This window comes from Arvicola amphibius, chromosome 5 (genome assembly GCF_903992535.2).
Source record: "Arvicola amphibius chromosome 5, mArvAmp1.2, whole genome shotgun sequence".
NCBI lineage: Eukaryota > Metazoa > Chordata > Mammalia > Rodentia > Cricetidae > Arvicola > Arvicola amphibius.
In genome coordinates, this window is record NC_052051.1 from 44,434,144 (window position 1) to 44,450,757 (window position 16,614).

Sequence of the window (16,614 nt, forward strand, 5' to 3'; positions counted from 1 at the left end):
ACCACAAAAAAAAAAAAAAAAAAAAAAAAAAAAAAAAAAATTCCCCCTTTAAAACCACTTAAACTGACAAGCAAGGTAGCTCATGCCTATAATCCCAGCACTGGGAAGCAGAGGTTAGGGAGACTGTAAAAGTTCAAACCAGCCTGATGTATACAGCAAGTTCCTGGACATCCCCTATATAGGAAGGACCTGTTTTAAACAATAACAAAAAAAAAATGCTTAAACTACACTAATTGAACACATACCTTGTTACATTTGGTAAAAAATAGCTTTCTGCAGTTAGAACAGGACCACTGCAGCCCAGGTCAGTCCCTGGAAACATGTCCCTTACCTCATGCTCTGAAAACAGTGCTTTCAGCTGCCCCTTGGACCAGTAATCCAGAGCATATGCCAGAAGTCGCATGGCGATTGTGTTGACTCTCAGGAAATTGCCGACAAATACGACCTGGTTAATGTTCTGAGCACAGAAAAGTAGCAGTGAGTTCACACTCTGATTTTTGTTTTCTAAACACCCATAGAGTTTTTCAGAGCAACTTGACTGGATCAAATTCAATCCAAATGGTTCATATCTAGTAAGATTTGATATTCAGACAATTATGGGTTCACCCAAACTTGACCCATGAAAAGATTATGAAAGAGAGTGTGTTAAATGTGATAAACAAGGAAAACTTAACAGTAAGCTTAAAAAAAAAAAAATGGTAGAACCCCTGATGATTGATTTTGTCAACCTGATTAGATTAAGACATTAGGGCATTAGTGAGGCACAACTTCAGGCTTGTGAAGGCACTTACAGAAGTTTAAGTGTTGGGGGACACTCTGAGGAAAAAAGTCATCTAAGCAAAAGCATTCCCTCTCCCCTCAGGATAGTCCATCCACTGTGATCAAGAGCCTCACATTCACACTGCCACAGTACAAGCATTTCCTACAGCCATGCCTTCCCCACCATGAATTCAAGTAAAACTTTCTTCCCCTAAGTTGCTCTTGCCAGGAATTTTGTTATAGCAACAGGAAAAGAAATACAGAGGGCCGGGGAGATAGATAAGGTGTTTATTTTGCAAGCATGAGGGAGAACTTGAGTCAAATCCCAGCACTTAGAAAAAAGTCAGACTGGCTGCACACACCTTTAATCACAGCACCAGGAGTCCAGGACAGGTGAGAATCTATTTCAAGGCAGTAAGATGTAAAAAAAAAAAAAATAAAGGAAGACATGCTCTGGCCTCCATAGACATGAGCATGGGTATGTACATCTGCACATTCACATGTATAAGCAGAGAGAGATGGAGGCACAGACAGGGGAGAAAAGAAGAAAAAAAAGAGAAAGGAGGGAGGGAGAGAAAAAAAAGGAGGGATATTTTTCTTAAGAAAACAGAAAAGCAATACAGAAAATTGGCACCAATGGGCCAGTGAAATAGTATGCTATAGTAAAAAAATGCTTACCTCAAAGCCTAATGACATGGTTCAATTCCCAGAATCCACACAAAGGTAGGCCAGATCCAATTCCACAAGTTGCCCTCTAACATCCACAACCACGCCATGATACATGGGCACTCCACCCCATATACACAATAATAATTACATTTTTAAAAAAAACTGGTACCAAGAAATGAGGCCATTATTGTGATAGCACTGACTGTGGTACAAAGGCCTTTTAGACCACAGGAGGTATGTGAAAGAGGTTTGGGACCTGAAGACATTAAGACTTTTCACATCAAGAGATGTGAAAAATGGGCAATTTGAAAGAAAGGAGCATGAATCCAGGTAAAATAGTCCTAACTGTTAAAGAGACTACTGCCATTAGAGAAACCAGGGATAATGCACCAAGACAACAGAAAGATAATCTGAGGTTACGACCCCCACAAAAGTGCAAACTTATCTGAAAAACTTGCATTTAAAAGAAGACTGTCTGAACAAATAATGACATCTTGCTCTAAAAGGGCTGCAGACACTCAGAGACCTGTCACTATTAAAAATGAGGCACAGCTATATCTGGAGCTGAAGGCAGGAGGCAGCAGTGATTCCACAAAGTACTGCAGTGCAGGCATCACAAACTCAGAGTTGGGCTGGTAAAATGGTAAGGACACTTGCATGATAAGTTGAGTTTGATTCAACATGTTGGAAGGATAAAATCAATTCCCAAAATCTATCCTCTGATTTAACACAACCTCTGACATGCAAGCACAAACACACATCCACTAAATAAATAAATAATATTTGTTAAAAGATCCAAGAGCCGCTTCCTTTCTGCCATTTTCTGAGGAGGCAGCTTCTTCTCTCTCTTCCCTCCCCCATTCTTTTATCTCAAGCTCTGCCTGGCAAAAAAAAGATCCAAGAGCCATGGAGTCTCTGAAGTTTGCACCACGGATCCAGAAAGCTAATGGAACCAAGTAATATGTGATGGGGTTGAATTCCCTACAAGAAGGCTCCCAGAGGTGACTATGTAAAACAGTGAAGTCCTTAAGTTGCAATGTAGACTAAAATACTGGAGATGCCAGGATCATGGGGTATTTGCCAAGCAAAACTGGAGACTCCATCTGAAGTCAGCTCAAGAGAGAAACTACAACTGCCACCAACAATAGCTGGAAGAGAACTATGAAAGCCTGCCTAAGTCTAAATGATGTCATCATGAGCCCCGAGTGATGGTCACAGAGCTGTGAGGTGTCTAGGTGACAAGCTGACAAGAAATAAGCTTGAGATGGGCAATAATAACTGTCAGCATAGCTAGAGTAGGAAGCTGTAGTGAGGCACACCTTTAGCCACGTCTAGGAGGGCATTTCCAGAGGGATAATTAAGACTCGTCTTGAGCATGGGTACACCATCCTACAGACTGAAATGTCAGTTGAAGCAGTCTTCATCTGTTTCCTGGCATATCAGATGTAAATGAGCAGCTCCACTCTACCACAAGTTCCTCCTTCCCTACCACAACAGACTGTGGGCCAACACAAATAAACTTCGCTCCTAAGTTACTGTTGTCAGGTTTTGGTCAAGGCAAAGAGAAGGTAACTAACTAAAAAGAGGGCTTGGCACAAAGAAGCAAATTATATGCAAGGTAGTGACAGCTAAAAACAATTCAGCTTCAGCTATGAACTAAGGAAGCAGAATCTTAGAGCAGTTTATAATAAAGTCTACCTGAAATTCCACCCCCAAATTCAGTAAAGTAGTCCAATCATCAATGCTAAAGATGCTCAAAATAGGTACATCCCTGTGCAAAACTGTTCAGCAATCTCTATCAGGATCCATTAAGTACAATCATAATGTAGGATGATCACAATGGTCACTCCCAAGTCAGCCCTGTATCATGAATAAAAGAGCCAACAAGTTCATACTTCAAAATACTTACCTCAGTCACCACTTTCAAGAAACCAAATGCCCAGCTCTATTTGAATAATTATAACAAAATAAGAACCTGATCAAATATATAGCTATGACCCTAGGGAGGTAGCATAGTCAGTAGAGTGTCTGCCATGCAAGTGTGAGGTGCTGAGCTGAATTCCCTAGAATCCACCTAAGAAAGCAGGGGCAGTGGCAAGTTTATAATCCCAGCACTTGTGAGGCAGAGACAGTCAGATCCCAAGGACTCACTGGCCAGCAACCCTAACCTAATCAAGTTCCAATCAGTGAGAGACATTGTCTCAAAAACTGAGACCTGGCACGATGGAGCACACCTTTAATCCCAGCACTAGGGAGACAGAGACAGCCAGATCTCTAAGAGTTTGAGACTAGCTGATCTTGGTAGCCAGTTTGAAAAAAACCAAAATCAAAAAACAAGATGAACAGAACTGGAGAACACCTTAGGCTGTCATCTGACCTTCACAATTGCACACACATGCGCACTTAAACACACACAAGTCAGCCACAACTACACAAACACACACATGCACTTACATACACACAATACAGCCACAAACCATATATTTCAGGTTAAAAATATAATGTATGCACATCAATTAAAAAAATTTTAAAATACTTAAGCACAGGTAAGAGAACATGCGATAAAGGGCAAAATAATTTTACTCAAATGAAGTACTTTTTAAAATCTGGTATATAGTTTCTTCTAATTTAAAATTTAGGCAAATCCTTTGGGCCTTGAAGTCTCTTTTTAAGGTACATGTCTATATTATTTAAAGAATAATTTTAAACCAAAGTGTGTAAATAGGGACAAGCCATAAAGCTGCACCAACTGGATCCTAGATCTCTGTCCCTGAGGGCAGCCCATTCTTGGTTCTTTCATAGCCCTGTACAATGCTGCTTGACCTGAATGCTACAAGGCAGCACTGTAAAGAAGCTGAAAGCACGAAGACAGCTCTGCTGAGGTGGATGGGACCAAGGTGGGCTTCCTCTGACCGCTCAGTCTTCTCCCAGCTTCAGTGGCTTCCTGTGAATTCCTTTCCACACCTCAATAGCACCCAAAAACCACAGCATCTAGATTCAGCATTGTTACCCATCATTCACCCCACTCCCCAGTTAACTCTGGCTTCCTTCCTGACCCCCTTCTACTTTCTCCTCAAAAGAATTCATTCACCTCCAGCAGCAGCAATGTTTATCTTCAGGAAGAGAAAAGGTGTGTGTATGGGGAGGAGGTGTCAATGAAGATGAATCTGTTCCTCAAGAATAAAGTTCATATTTAAAGTCTACCCCCATGTAACTATATTTGGGCACTACTGTGAAGACAGACACTGTGTAAGGCCAAGGTGGGACCCATTTAGGAGAGTCATCATTTCCCCTTAGAGAAAAGAACAATCTCATGTCCTTACTTCGTTAAGGGCACACATTCTTGCTATGGAGCCAATGTTGTTGGTGATTGTGATCAAAGTTGCTCTGGCGAGGTCCTCCTTACTGGCAGCTTCTCTCTTCTCCTTGCTCATCATGTTTCCAAAACTGAGGTGGAGGGAAAAAAAATCATTGGTGAAACAAAGGCAATACAGTCCAAGAGAACTTCCAAGTTACTTTACTATGATAAGATGACTTTACAATAAGCATTTCCATTTATTACAGAATAATAGAAGCATCCACTGAAGAGAGCTCAGCTTCAAACAAAAGTTCACAAAGCACTCTAAATGAGAAGGTAACTTGCCCTGTCTTTTACTAAAATTCAACTTTGGTACTAGATAGTTCCCTATCCAAGTAGCATCCTACAGATCCACTGGGAGACAACACTGCCTGATCTGCCACCAGGGCTCCAGGAAGACATCTCTTATCAGCAGGGCATTCCTATGTGCAACTGTTCCACTCAGATGGTCACAGTAACATCTATTATAGAAACTCATTTTATCAGCATAGAGTACAAAACAGCTGAACTCCACAGTGAGCTACTAAAGTACCTGGCTGCTCTAGAAGTTAAGTAAAAGACTTCCATATTTACTGATCAGCAAAAGTGCTGCATTAGTAATTATGACTCAAATCCAAGAATAAGAATAAGTAATCAAGACCAGTGATCAAATGCTACAAACAAAACAGAATCTACAGCATTACTCAGTGCCTATTACTCAGCAAATGCCTGCGCATGAATGCCTTTTCTATTATTAAAAACCAAGTGCTCTGCTGTGCATGGTAACTCGCACCTTTAATACCAGCACTTAGAAAGCAGAGGCAAGTAGATCTCTAAGAGTCTAACGCCAGTCAGGGCTACATAGTGAGACCTTATTACCTCAAAAACAACACACATGTACTTTAGCACACACACAAAAAAAACAAAAACAAAATTATAACCCCAAGGGGGCTAGAAAACGGCTCACTGGTTGCTCTTCCAGAGAACCCCTTCAATTCCTAGAACCCACATGTCAGTTATAACCATGTATAAGTTTATAATTTCAATCCCAGGGAATCTGATGCCCTCTTCTGGCCTCTGCGGGCACCTGGCACACCCATGGTGTACAGACGTACCTCAGGCAAAATAGTCACACACATAAAATTGTTTTGTTTTTTTTTTAAATTACAACAAACAAAATAAAATTAAGACAGCCCCCAAGCTGAGCAGGGTAGCACAGGCCAGCATCTCAGCACCTGAGAGATCAAGGGAGACCTGGGCTACACAGTGAAATCCTGTCTCAAAATCAGAAAGAGGAAGAGTGAGCAAAGACTTCCATTTTTGATAGAATTGTAGAGAACTAAGTAGAAATATACTTAACAAAAGAAATATAATGCTCGTGTACTAAAATCTTTTACAGTTGAAAGACAAAAACCATGTAAGTAAATGAAGAAGCCCATCTTCCTAAACCAAAGACTTGACAGTGTTAAGTTGGTAATATTCAGGTCTACAGAGATAGTGGCTAAGAGCACTTGCTCTTACAAAGACCCAGGTTAGATTCCAAGCACCCATACAGAGGTTCAACAGTTCACATTTCTCGACTGATATCCTCTTCTGACCTCCATGGCCATCAGACAGACACTGGGTTCACATATATACATCCAAAGGAAACACACATAAAATTTAAAATAATTAAAAATAAAAGTTGGCAATACTCCTCGAGCTGGTCAATAGATTCAACACAGTCCCGATCAAAATCCCAGCTGTCTTTTTTATAGATATTGCTAAGTTCATCTTACAGTTCATACAGAAAGTCAAGAAATTCAAAATAATCTTGGAAAGGAAGAACAAGTTAGAGGGCTGTATCCTGTATGTTTACTACTTCCCCCTTGGTACCAAACTGTAGTAAACAAGGGAACGTCGTACTGTTCTAAAGACAAATATACAAAACAGAAGAAAATTAAGAATCCAGAAATAAAACCAAACATCCAGAGTCAACTACTATGACAAAGGGCTCCAAAGAATAGGAAAAGAACAGTCTTCAGAGATGAAGTGAAAAACACCATGCAAAAGAGACTATGGAGCTCTATTATGTACCATACAGAAAAGCTAACATAGAACGGGTCTTAGACATAATGTCAAAGCCCAAACTATAAAACTCTTAGAAGTTAGTCTTCACATCTTGGATGGGGGCAAATGTCACTAAAAGCACAAGAGATAAACACATTAATAAGAGCCTTCACCAAAATTGCAAGCTTCTGGCGGGGTTTGATAGCACTTACCTATAACCCCAGCCATCAAAGGGCAAAGGTAGAAGGAGAAACAAAAACCTGAGGCCAGCCAGAACCACACATTGAAACCCAGTCTCAAAAAGACCAAATAAGGCTACAGGTGTAGTCTCAATTGCTTGCCTAGCACATATGGGACCCTACACATGATTTCTAGCACTAAATAATCTGGATGTAGTGATACAAACATGTAATCTCAGTACTCAGAAGGTAGAGACAAAGTCAGAACATAACAAGGTCAAGGCCAGTCTGAGATACAAGAGACCTTGCCCCCTCCCACCTACCACCCCAAATTAGAAATTTATGGATTGTAAATACCATCAAGGAAGTAAAAAGAAAAAAAGGGGAGGGGAGTATATCAATTATGTGTATGCATCATGCATATAATATATATATATATATTATATATATAAAAGAACTTTTATCTACAACATGTAAAGACTTCTTTAAGCTTGGCCAGGCAGTAATAGCAAGGCAGAAGCAAGGGGGGGGAGGGAGGGAAGGAAGGAAGGGAGGGAAGGAAGGAAGGAAGGAAGGAAGGAAGGAAGGAAGGAAGGAAGGAAGGAAGGAAGGAAATGTCCATACAAAGACAAGTACACAGGTCTTCAGCACTATTAATGACAAAAAAAAAAAAAAGGAACACGTAATGTTATTAACTAATAAATATATAAGATATGGTATATTCACATAACAGATCACTCAACAATAAAAAGAATTATATAAACATTGCACTAAGTGACATGATACTATATATATAAAATGTTCAGAGCAATTCAGAGACAGAAAAAAAGCAGCCTTGGGAAGGGTGGAAGGGTAAAATGAAAAAGTGACAGCTAAGGACTGCAAGGTTTCTTTCTAAAATGATAAAAATTTTCTAAAATTGAATTATAGAAATAGCTGCAAAATACTGTAAACATACAAACTACTAAATTACACACTCTCTCTCTCACACACACACACACACACACACACACACACACACAAAGACAAGTGCTTGTGTATACCAGACTAGCCTCCAATTAACTATGAAGCAGAGAATGATCTGAACTCCGGACCCCCTGCCTCCATCCCAGGGCTGAGACTATAGGTTATGCACCACACCCAGTTTATACAGTGCTGGGATCATATACACTAGTACAGGGCTTCATATTAGTACATACTTTACTAACTGAACTACATCTTCAGCCCCAAATTAAATTCTTTAATCAGGTAACTTTATAAATTACATTTCAATGAAACTGCTTAAAATACAGCATATATCTAACTATAGTCTCTTACTATGTACATACTCCCTTACCTTGAAGCCACAGCCCAGCCTGGCAATCCAAACCTTTCATAATCTCCTCCATAAATGTCTCGAACTAATTTGTCCACTTTGGTGCTATCCCCGCGAGACGCCATCTCAAGAGCTTCTTCAAAAGTGCTACAGCCAGTAAGAAGACAGCAGAGACCAAAGAAAGTTCCTCCTCCAAGACTATGATTAAAAGCAAACAATGTAGTATTTTTAAAACACAGGAATGGGTTGTTAAGACTTATGAACCCCAAAACAACATTCATTTATCGGTCTACTCTTGCCCCAGCTAAATCATGCATGATACCAGTAAGTTTTCAAGAAGATAAATACAAGTGCCTCATAAACACAAAATGCATATATCCATTTGAATCAACAAAGTAGAAAAATATACAGAGCCCATCTCCCTGTCTATGTTCCCAGTGCAGTCTACTCTTGAGGATAAAAAGCCTCAGGCACACAAAAATAAGGCCAACATACCCAATGTCATACTGGCACCTACTTTCTGTCTTCAAGTGCAGAAAGACCTCTGAAGTCATCCCAGCACCTGTCACTAAGCCACAAGATCCCTCTATTGAAACCTTTCTTCCCCAAACTACTCTCATTTGTTGGCTAATACTCATTAGGTAAAGTTTATCAAATCCTCAGTTCCTTTTCCTCAAATGACCCTTGAACATTAACCAAAACATTCATTCTCTTCTTTCATCTAATTCTCCCTTTTCAAATCATTTTTTCTAGTTATCAGTACCTCAACTTCTAGATCTATACTGCTTAGTTTTCTGTTGCTGTGATAAGACACCATGACCAAGACAACCTATATAGAAAAGAGTTTATTTGGGGCAGACAGTTTCAGTGTTAGAGTCCATGGCTATCACGGCAGACAGCATGACAGTATGCAGGCATGGCACTGGAGCACTAGCTGAAAGCTCACATCTTGAGACACAACCATGAAACAGAGAAAGCTAAGAATGCCTAGCTTTTGAAATCTTCAAGCCCACCCTCAGTAACACATCTCCTCCAACAAGGCCACAATTCCTAATCTTTCTCAAACATTTCCATCAATGGGAACCAAATATTAAAACATATGAGTATATGGGGGGGCCATCCTCAATCAAACTATCACACACACCATCACATGAATATCAATATCCCTTATCCTATGGCCATCCCCTGGTCACCTTATAACATCCTGTGGTATAAGTGCATGTATGCACATGTTAAAGCATGTATGCATGTATATGTACAAAATCTAGAGGTTTCAAAGGAAGGCCGTTTTCTTGCCTTCTCTTCCAAAAGTCTACCTGGTTAACTTCAGCTACTTTATATGTGCACACCATAAATTGGATGCAGTGAGTCATGTTGAGCCAACACTTAATGAAACAACAATAAAACCTAAGCAAAAGAGATTAAAAAGAGCTCATAATATCAGAATATTTAAAAAGAAGCAATGTTTTTTTGCATAGTTTCAAAAATTTTAATCTTTCACAAAAATTTTAATGGGTGCTATAAATACAGTTCTGTGATACTTGAGAACTCAGTAAACCTTTATCAAGTATAAGCAATGACTTATATGAAAGATTTACCTGGTGCCTGTGACCCTCCTATAATTATCTTTGGAATACACTGCTAAGATGCTAACACCTGAGCCGATGTTCACCAGAAGCAGAGGGTATGGATTTTTCAAATCAAATGGTAACTTCTGACATTTTTCAGAATCAGCAGGATTTTCAAAATAATAGCACTGTGACCGTCCATTGAATCCAACTGAGTCAATGTACAAAATTCCTTTTATTAAGCAATCCAATTCATCCAATTTGTGAAGTTGAAGGTCGCCTATCTGTAATAAAATAAGAAAGTAATCCGATTTTCTAATAAGCCAACAATTTTTTAAATATGGTTTTCTGGACCAAAGTCTCACTGTAACCTAAGCTGGTCCCAAATCCTCTTGTCCCCACTTGCTAAATGCTAGAACTACAGGTGTGAGCCACCATCTCTGGCAACCAACAGAAAAATTTTAAATTTCACTTAAAAAGACATCTGTACACGGAAGGAAACATAAAAGCATGCCTGCCCATGGATGTGTGGCATTTATGTGTGCTTGTAGAGCAGTCCTGGGGGAAGGAAACAGGAGGATGGACTGCCAAGATAAACTCTGGTTCCCACAGACCCAAAGAGTCTCCATCCAAACCACTGCAACTGTGGGGCTGTGTGCCAAGTCACAGGTGACCAGCAGAATGTAGGACCACTGCTGAAAGAGACAGTGAAGTAGAGATGTAGTTGAGGCCATGGCTTATTCATTTAGTTTAATGTTGGCTATTGACTTGCTGTATATTGCCTTTATTGTTTAGGAAAGTTCACTGTATCCCCGCTATCTCCAAGACCTTTATCATGAAGAGATGTTGTATTTTGTCGATGGCTTTTTCAGCATCTAATGAGATGATTATGTGGGTTTTTTCCCCCCCGGTTTGTTTATATGGTGGATTACATTGACAAATTTGAACCATCCCTGCATCTCTGGGATAAAGCCAACTTGATCATGGTCAATGATTTTTCTGATGTGTTCTTAGATTCAGTTTACCAGTATTTTATTGAGTATGTCTGCATCAATGTCTAAGAACCTATTCTTAAAACACATAGTCCAGGTCAGGAAGTAGTGATTCACGCCTTTTATCCCAGCACTTGGAAGGCAAAGGCAGGCGGATCTCTGTGAGTCTGAGGCCAGCCTGGTCTACAAAGCGAGTTCCATAACAGCAAGGGCTTTTACATTGAGAAACCCTGTCTTGAAAAATATCAAAAACAAAACCAACAAAAAATTAAACAAACAAACAGGATACGTAGTCCAGTCTGCACTCTTCCCTTGAATCTTCACACAACTGAGGCTCTGTTCATGGCCTGAATGCTTTTCAAATATTTGTTGCAATGGGGCCTCTACAGCATCTTGGAAACAGAAATCTTTTCCACCCACCTAACAGTTATGACCCAGAGTCCACTGGGAGACTCTCACAAAAGAGGACTTGCTATTCTACTCTTTACCTGAATTCATAGATAGAAAAGAAACCACTGAAAACCAGTAAACAAGAAAAATCAAGGCAGGTGGATCTGAGTTCAAGGCCAGCCTGGCCTACAGAACAAGTTCCAGGACAGGCTCCAAAGCTACAAAGAGAAACCTTGTCTTGAAACAAAAACAACAAAAAAGAGTATAAAACCTTATTAGCTTATTAGCCAGTTGGGGGATGGGGAGAGAATCAGAAAAGAGCAAGGCCATAAAGTGTGCAGTGACACACAGGGGAAGAGTGAAGCACAGACACAGTATAGACTCAAGTTCCCTGGAAAAGCCAGGTATATGCTGGCGAGTCGGCACACCGACTAACTGGTTAGTTCTTAACTGCTCGTTAGTACTCTCAATAGCCATCACCAATTTTTATACTTAACATCCTTTTAGACTATCAGCTAAAATCTTTGGAATGTATTAGTAGACCACTAGCTTAAACTTAAAAAAGTCATTAGACAACATCTAAAACTTACTAGCACCTGCCAACCTGATGTCTTTACCCATGTTTTTTGAAAGGCACTGCCTTATGGCTTCCTTTTGCTCGGTAACCTCTCCCACAAAAAAGATGTCATTCATGCTGTTCAGAGCAGTCCAAACTTGTGCTGCCAAAACAAATTTAATTCCTATGAAGAATAAACTTAATTCCTATGAAGCAAGAGCTATGCTTTGTGTTGACAGAGAAAAGGGAAAACCTCCCTCTGTCAAATATTCTCATTTGGTAGCATGAAAAGAGGTTAGTGAAGACATTTTAACTCTGTATGCACTGCCTTTGAAGGCTACGGTATTGCACAATTCATTTGTTAGTACTCACACCTTCACCACATTGACCCACAAAAGATCAAGCCCCAAAACCTTGCAGTGTTCACAAAAGGAAAGCAAAACCTAATGCTCAGTGCTCTACTGGCCTTAAGAGTCTAGATATGGTTGAAAAACTTGGTTGGCAAGAAGAGCATAGGCTGGGATTGTATTTGCCTAGTTTGTGCACAACAACTCTGCCGTCAGTTCTAATGCCTGAAAAGAGCTTTTAAAAATCTTGTTTTTTGAAACAGTGCTTCTCTATATAACAGCTCTAGCTGTCCCAAGTGCTGATTAAAGGTGTGTGCCACCACTGCCCGGTACTTTAAATTTTTATGTGTATGAGGCTTTGCCTGCATGTATGTATACTATATGTATATACTAGGATCTCTTGAAACTTGAGTTACACACAGTACACAGTTATGAGCCACCATGTGGGTGCTAGGAATCAAACCTGGGTACTCCAGAGGAGCAGCCAGTGCTCTTAACCAGTCATCTCTCCAGCCCCCCGATACTCCCAAAAATACTTTTAACCAGACATGCTGGAAAATAACAGGGGTGGCAGAATGGAAACTATGTGGTACACAGGGTTGCAAGTAGTTTTGTGGCCCTGTGGAGATCAGAAGACAACCTGAGATGTTATTTCTCAGGTGACATCTACTTTTTTCTTGAGTCTTCACTAGCCTGGAGTTTTCCATGGAAGCTACCCAAGGAGCCCCAGGGATCCACTTGTCTCTGCCTCCCTAGTGCTGGAACAATACCCAGTCTTATTGTTATTTTATTTCCATTTGACTGATCTGAGGCTAACCTCAAACTCAGAAGAGATCCACTTGCCTCTGACTTATGAGTACTGTTGAGATTAAAGGCGTAGACCACCAAAACCAACTAAATTTTTATTTATGGCTTTGTGTATGCATTTCCAAGAAGACCACAGGTGCTATCATATACCCTAACACTGAAAGTGCAGGCAGTTATGGGCTGTTTTGACATGGGTATGGGAACTGAACTTAGGTCCTTGCTGAGCTACCTCTCCAGCCCACACAGTCTTTTTATGTGGGTTCTAAAGAATGAATTCAGGTCCTCCAAACACTTTACTGACTGATCCATCTGCCTAGCCCAGGACTAAATTTTTCAATTTTTAAACTCCTTAATAAAATGTAATGATAGTATTCCTCATAGACTCTTATTGTGCTTATCCCACAGTCAAAGTTTTCATACTAAAGAAATGGTAAGGGGCTGGAGAGATGGCTCAGTGGTTAAGAGCATTGCCTGCTCTTCCAAAGGTCCTGAGTTCAATTCCCAGCAACCACATGGTGGCTCACAACCATCTGCAATGAGGTCTGGTGCCCTCTTCTGGCCTTCAGGCATATACACAGACAGAATATTGTATAGATAATAAATAAATAAATATTAAAAAAAAAGAAATGGTAAAATGCTATGCTGATATACATCAACATATTTTAACCAGGTAAGAAGCACACTACCCAAGAAGCGCCAGAAGATCAACTACTGACTGTCACTAGTTTATATAATGTTCATTTCCCTCAAGAATAGTCAAGCTCCATTATAAATGGAAGTGATTCTACCACTTGTAATTGGCATCATTTTAAACAATCAAATTTCCATAAATTGTATATAAGCTAAAAAATGCATACTGTGAGAAAATCCTGCTCAAATTTGTATGATCCGCCTCCAGTGGCACAAAAGACAGTGTGGAGACTCGAGAAGTTTTTATCTTTGCCCATTTGAATAAAAGCAGGCATGTCATGAGTGGGAAAGCGTATAAAGTGCAGATTGCCTTTGCGTCCACACAGAGTCAGGTCCTTCAGCTCAAGATGCACGTCCCGGATTCCTGTGGAGCCATAAGCCACATTGGAGGTCAGGTACTTGCGAATGCTTTTCAGACTCTCCACTTCCTCCTTTTCTTCTTCAGCAGTGATGTCTTTAGGTTCGAAATAAACCAGCTTTACTAGGGTTCCACCAATATCCAAGCCAAACCATGGAAAAACTAAATGGGAAAGAAAAAAAAATGTCAAAACACCTTTTTCTAAAAATAAAAGTTTATATTTACTTGACTAGCAACTTATTCCGTAGGCTATGGTTTCTAAGGAATAAAATTCTAAACTAAAAGGTTTGGGAAAAAGAAATGTGAATCAAAAATATCAAAGTATCAGGACAAACTAACATTTCTGTATGCCCAAACTATACTGTGAAATACTTAAAAGCTAACAAGTTTCAACCCTGAAAAACAAAGACTGAAACAAAATCTTCAGCCTTCCTCCAGTTCAAAGGAAGGAGAGCTGAGACTACAGAGCTTGGAAAGGTCCGGCCTGACCTAAGACTCTCCAGGGTCAGTTCCTCTCAGTGCTATTCTGGGCTAGTCGTACAGCTTAGGGATAGAGTACTTGATCTACTATATATACATCAGGCCCTAGGTTCATTCTCTGGGAAGCCAAAGAAAGGAAAATACTGGCAGCTTAAAAATAAAAGGTTTCAATGGACTTTAAGTCCAAGCTATCTGCTGCCAAAAAACACTTTAAAATTAAATAGGGGGCGGAGAGTCATTTGGTGGCTCACAACCATATTTAACTACAGTTCCAGGGGATATGATATCCTCTCCTGGCCTCCATAGGTTTTAGGCTGAACATAGATGTGCCTAATCCTAAATCTAGAAATGACTAATGAGGGCTTAAGTTTATTAACATTCTCCCCTAAAATAGCTCTGGAACACACACAAAAATCTAGTCAGTGTCTGTTCTGAACCAACAAGAACGCTAATAAAGCTCTGGAAACAGCTGTGAAGGTGGCAAGCAAACAGGGGTACTCTACCCAAGCAGCAGACGGAGTGGCCGCCAAGGATGACACAGGGACAAGTTTCAGCAGTTATGCTGATATGGGATATGGTCAGGAAACAGACCTGGAGCAACTGGACCAGGAGTACTGCTCACCCTCACAAAGGCAAACAGTCTCTTCCCTGAGTACATGGATCAGACACACAGAGTCAGGATGGTATCCACTTGGCTGGTGCCACACCAAGGAAGGACAGCCTCCACCCATCTCCCCACTATACCCCATCCCAGAAGACAATAAACAGAATCTACAGCCATTTAAAGATCAACAACAATTCTCACCTAAGGATGAATCACCAAAAGGGAACAAGTGCCACAAAAATGAGAAAGTATCTGAAGAAAGAGTTGCAGGAATAATGACTAGTAAATGTTTTGTGATCTCATCTGTGAAAAATTAGAAACTAATGCCAAAACTACAAGAATTAATTCATGATTTTCAAAAGTAAACAGAATCAGATACCTATAAGTTTGTGTGTAAGTAATGAATAGGAGCTGGAGAGATGGCTCAGAGGAAAAGAACGAACACTGTTCTTGCAAAGGACCAGAGTTCCGTTCCCAGCACTCCCATCAGGTGGCGTAACTGCAGGTGACTCAGCTCCAGGAGACCCAGCACTCTTCTGGCCCTCCTCTGGCATCTATTCTAACATGCACATACTGACACAAACACACATACACACAATTTTAAAATAAATCTTTTTTTAAAAAAAATAGATGAATAGAGTTTGTTCCTAATCAGGGGGGAGTGCTTTCAGCACTTGCCCTTGCAAAAAGAAAGCATAAATTTATCTATGAAACTCAAAAATAAGCTGAGTGAAAAAAGTGTTCCAGAAAATGCTACAGTCTCTAGGAAATACAAACTGATCACTTCCACAGCGAGGAGAGAAAGCCAACTGTGTGATCACACTGCTAAAGAGAGGAAGGAATAAAATTCTAAATTCAAAGTATCAGGACAGGGCTGGAGAGATGGCTCAGTGGTTAAGAGCACTGCCTGCTCTTCCAAAGGTCCTGAGTTCAATTCCCAGCAACCACATGGTGGCTCACAACCATCTGTAATGAGGTCTGGCTCCCTCTCTGGCCTTCAGGCATACACACAAAATATTGTATACATAATAAATAAATAAAAAAAAAACAACAAAGTATCAGGACAAACTATCAGAGGTACAGGTCAGCGGTGTGAGAATCACAGAGCTATATACTCTAAGCCATACAAATAAATACACTTAGCAGTAAAATGGGAGTGCACACATACTAAGTAGAAGACAAAACTAAGAAACCCTCTCAGCTTGTCTCTCAAGTACAAAAGTGTCAGAAATAGAGGTAGAATTCAAAGCCCAAAGCCTTATCTTTTACAAGCTCTAGAAATTTCTCAGGACAGAGTGGAAACACTTGGGAAAACTTAAAAAAAAAAAAATCCTACTGGAGTCAGATATGGTACTTAGTCCCAGCACAGGCAGATCTCTGAGTTCTAAGCTACCTAGTACTCCACAGTGAGACCTTGTCTCAAAAAAAATAAAGTTGGAGGTTGGGGGGTGTACACCTTTAATCCCAGCATTTGGGAGACAGAGGTAAAAGTGTATTTCTCAGCCTGATCCATA

At 40.2% G+C, this 16,614-nt stretch overlaps 1 protein-coding gene across 2 annotated transcripts in view; it reads right to left on the reverse strand.

Annotated features, from left to right (window-relative positions):
• The window catches only part of Pank2 (pantothenate kinase 2), a 33,575-nt gene that overhangs the window by 4,969 nt on the left and 11,992 nt on the right, over positions 1-16,614 (reverse strand). Inside the window, exons 2-6 of one of the 2 annotated variants that reach the window (XM_038329981.1) lie at positions 13,826-14,178; positions 9,907-10,160; positions 8,330-8,506; positions 4,752-4,875; positions 332-457 (exon numbers count right to left, since the gene is read on the reverse strand). In XM_038329981.1, coding sequence (XP_038185909.1) covers positions 332-457; positions 4,752-4,875; positions 8,330-8,506; positions 9,907-10,160; positions 13,826-14,178 — 1,034 coding nt within the window. The remainder of the gene's footprint in view (positions 1-331; positions 458-4,751; positions 4,876-8,329; positions 8,507-9,906; positions 10,161-13,825; positions 14,179-16,614) is intronic. The other variant, XM_038329982.1, reaches the window with a different exon arrangement.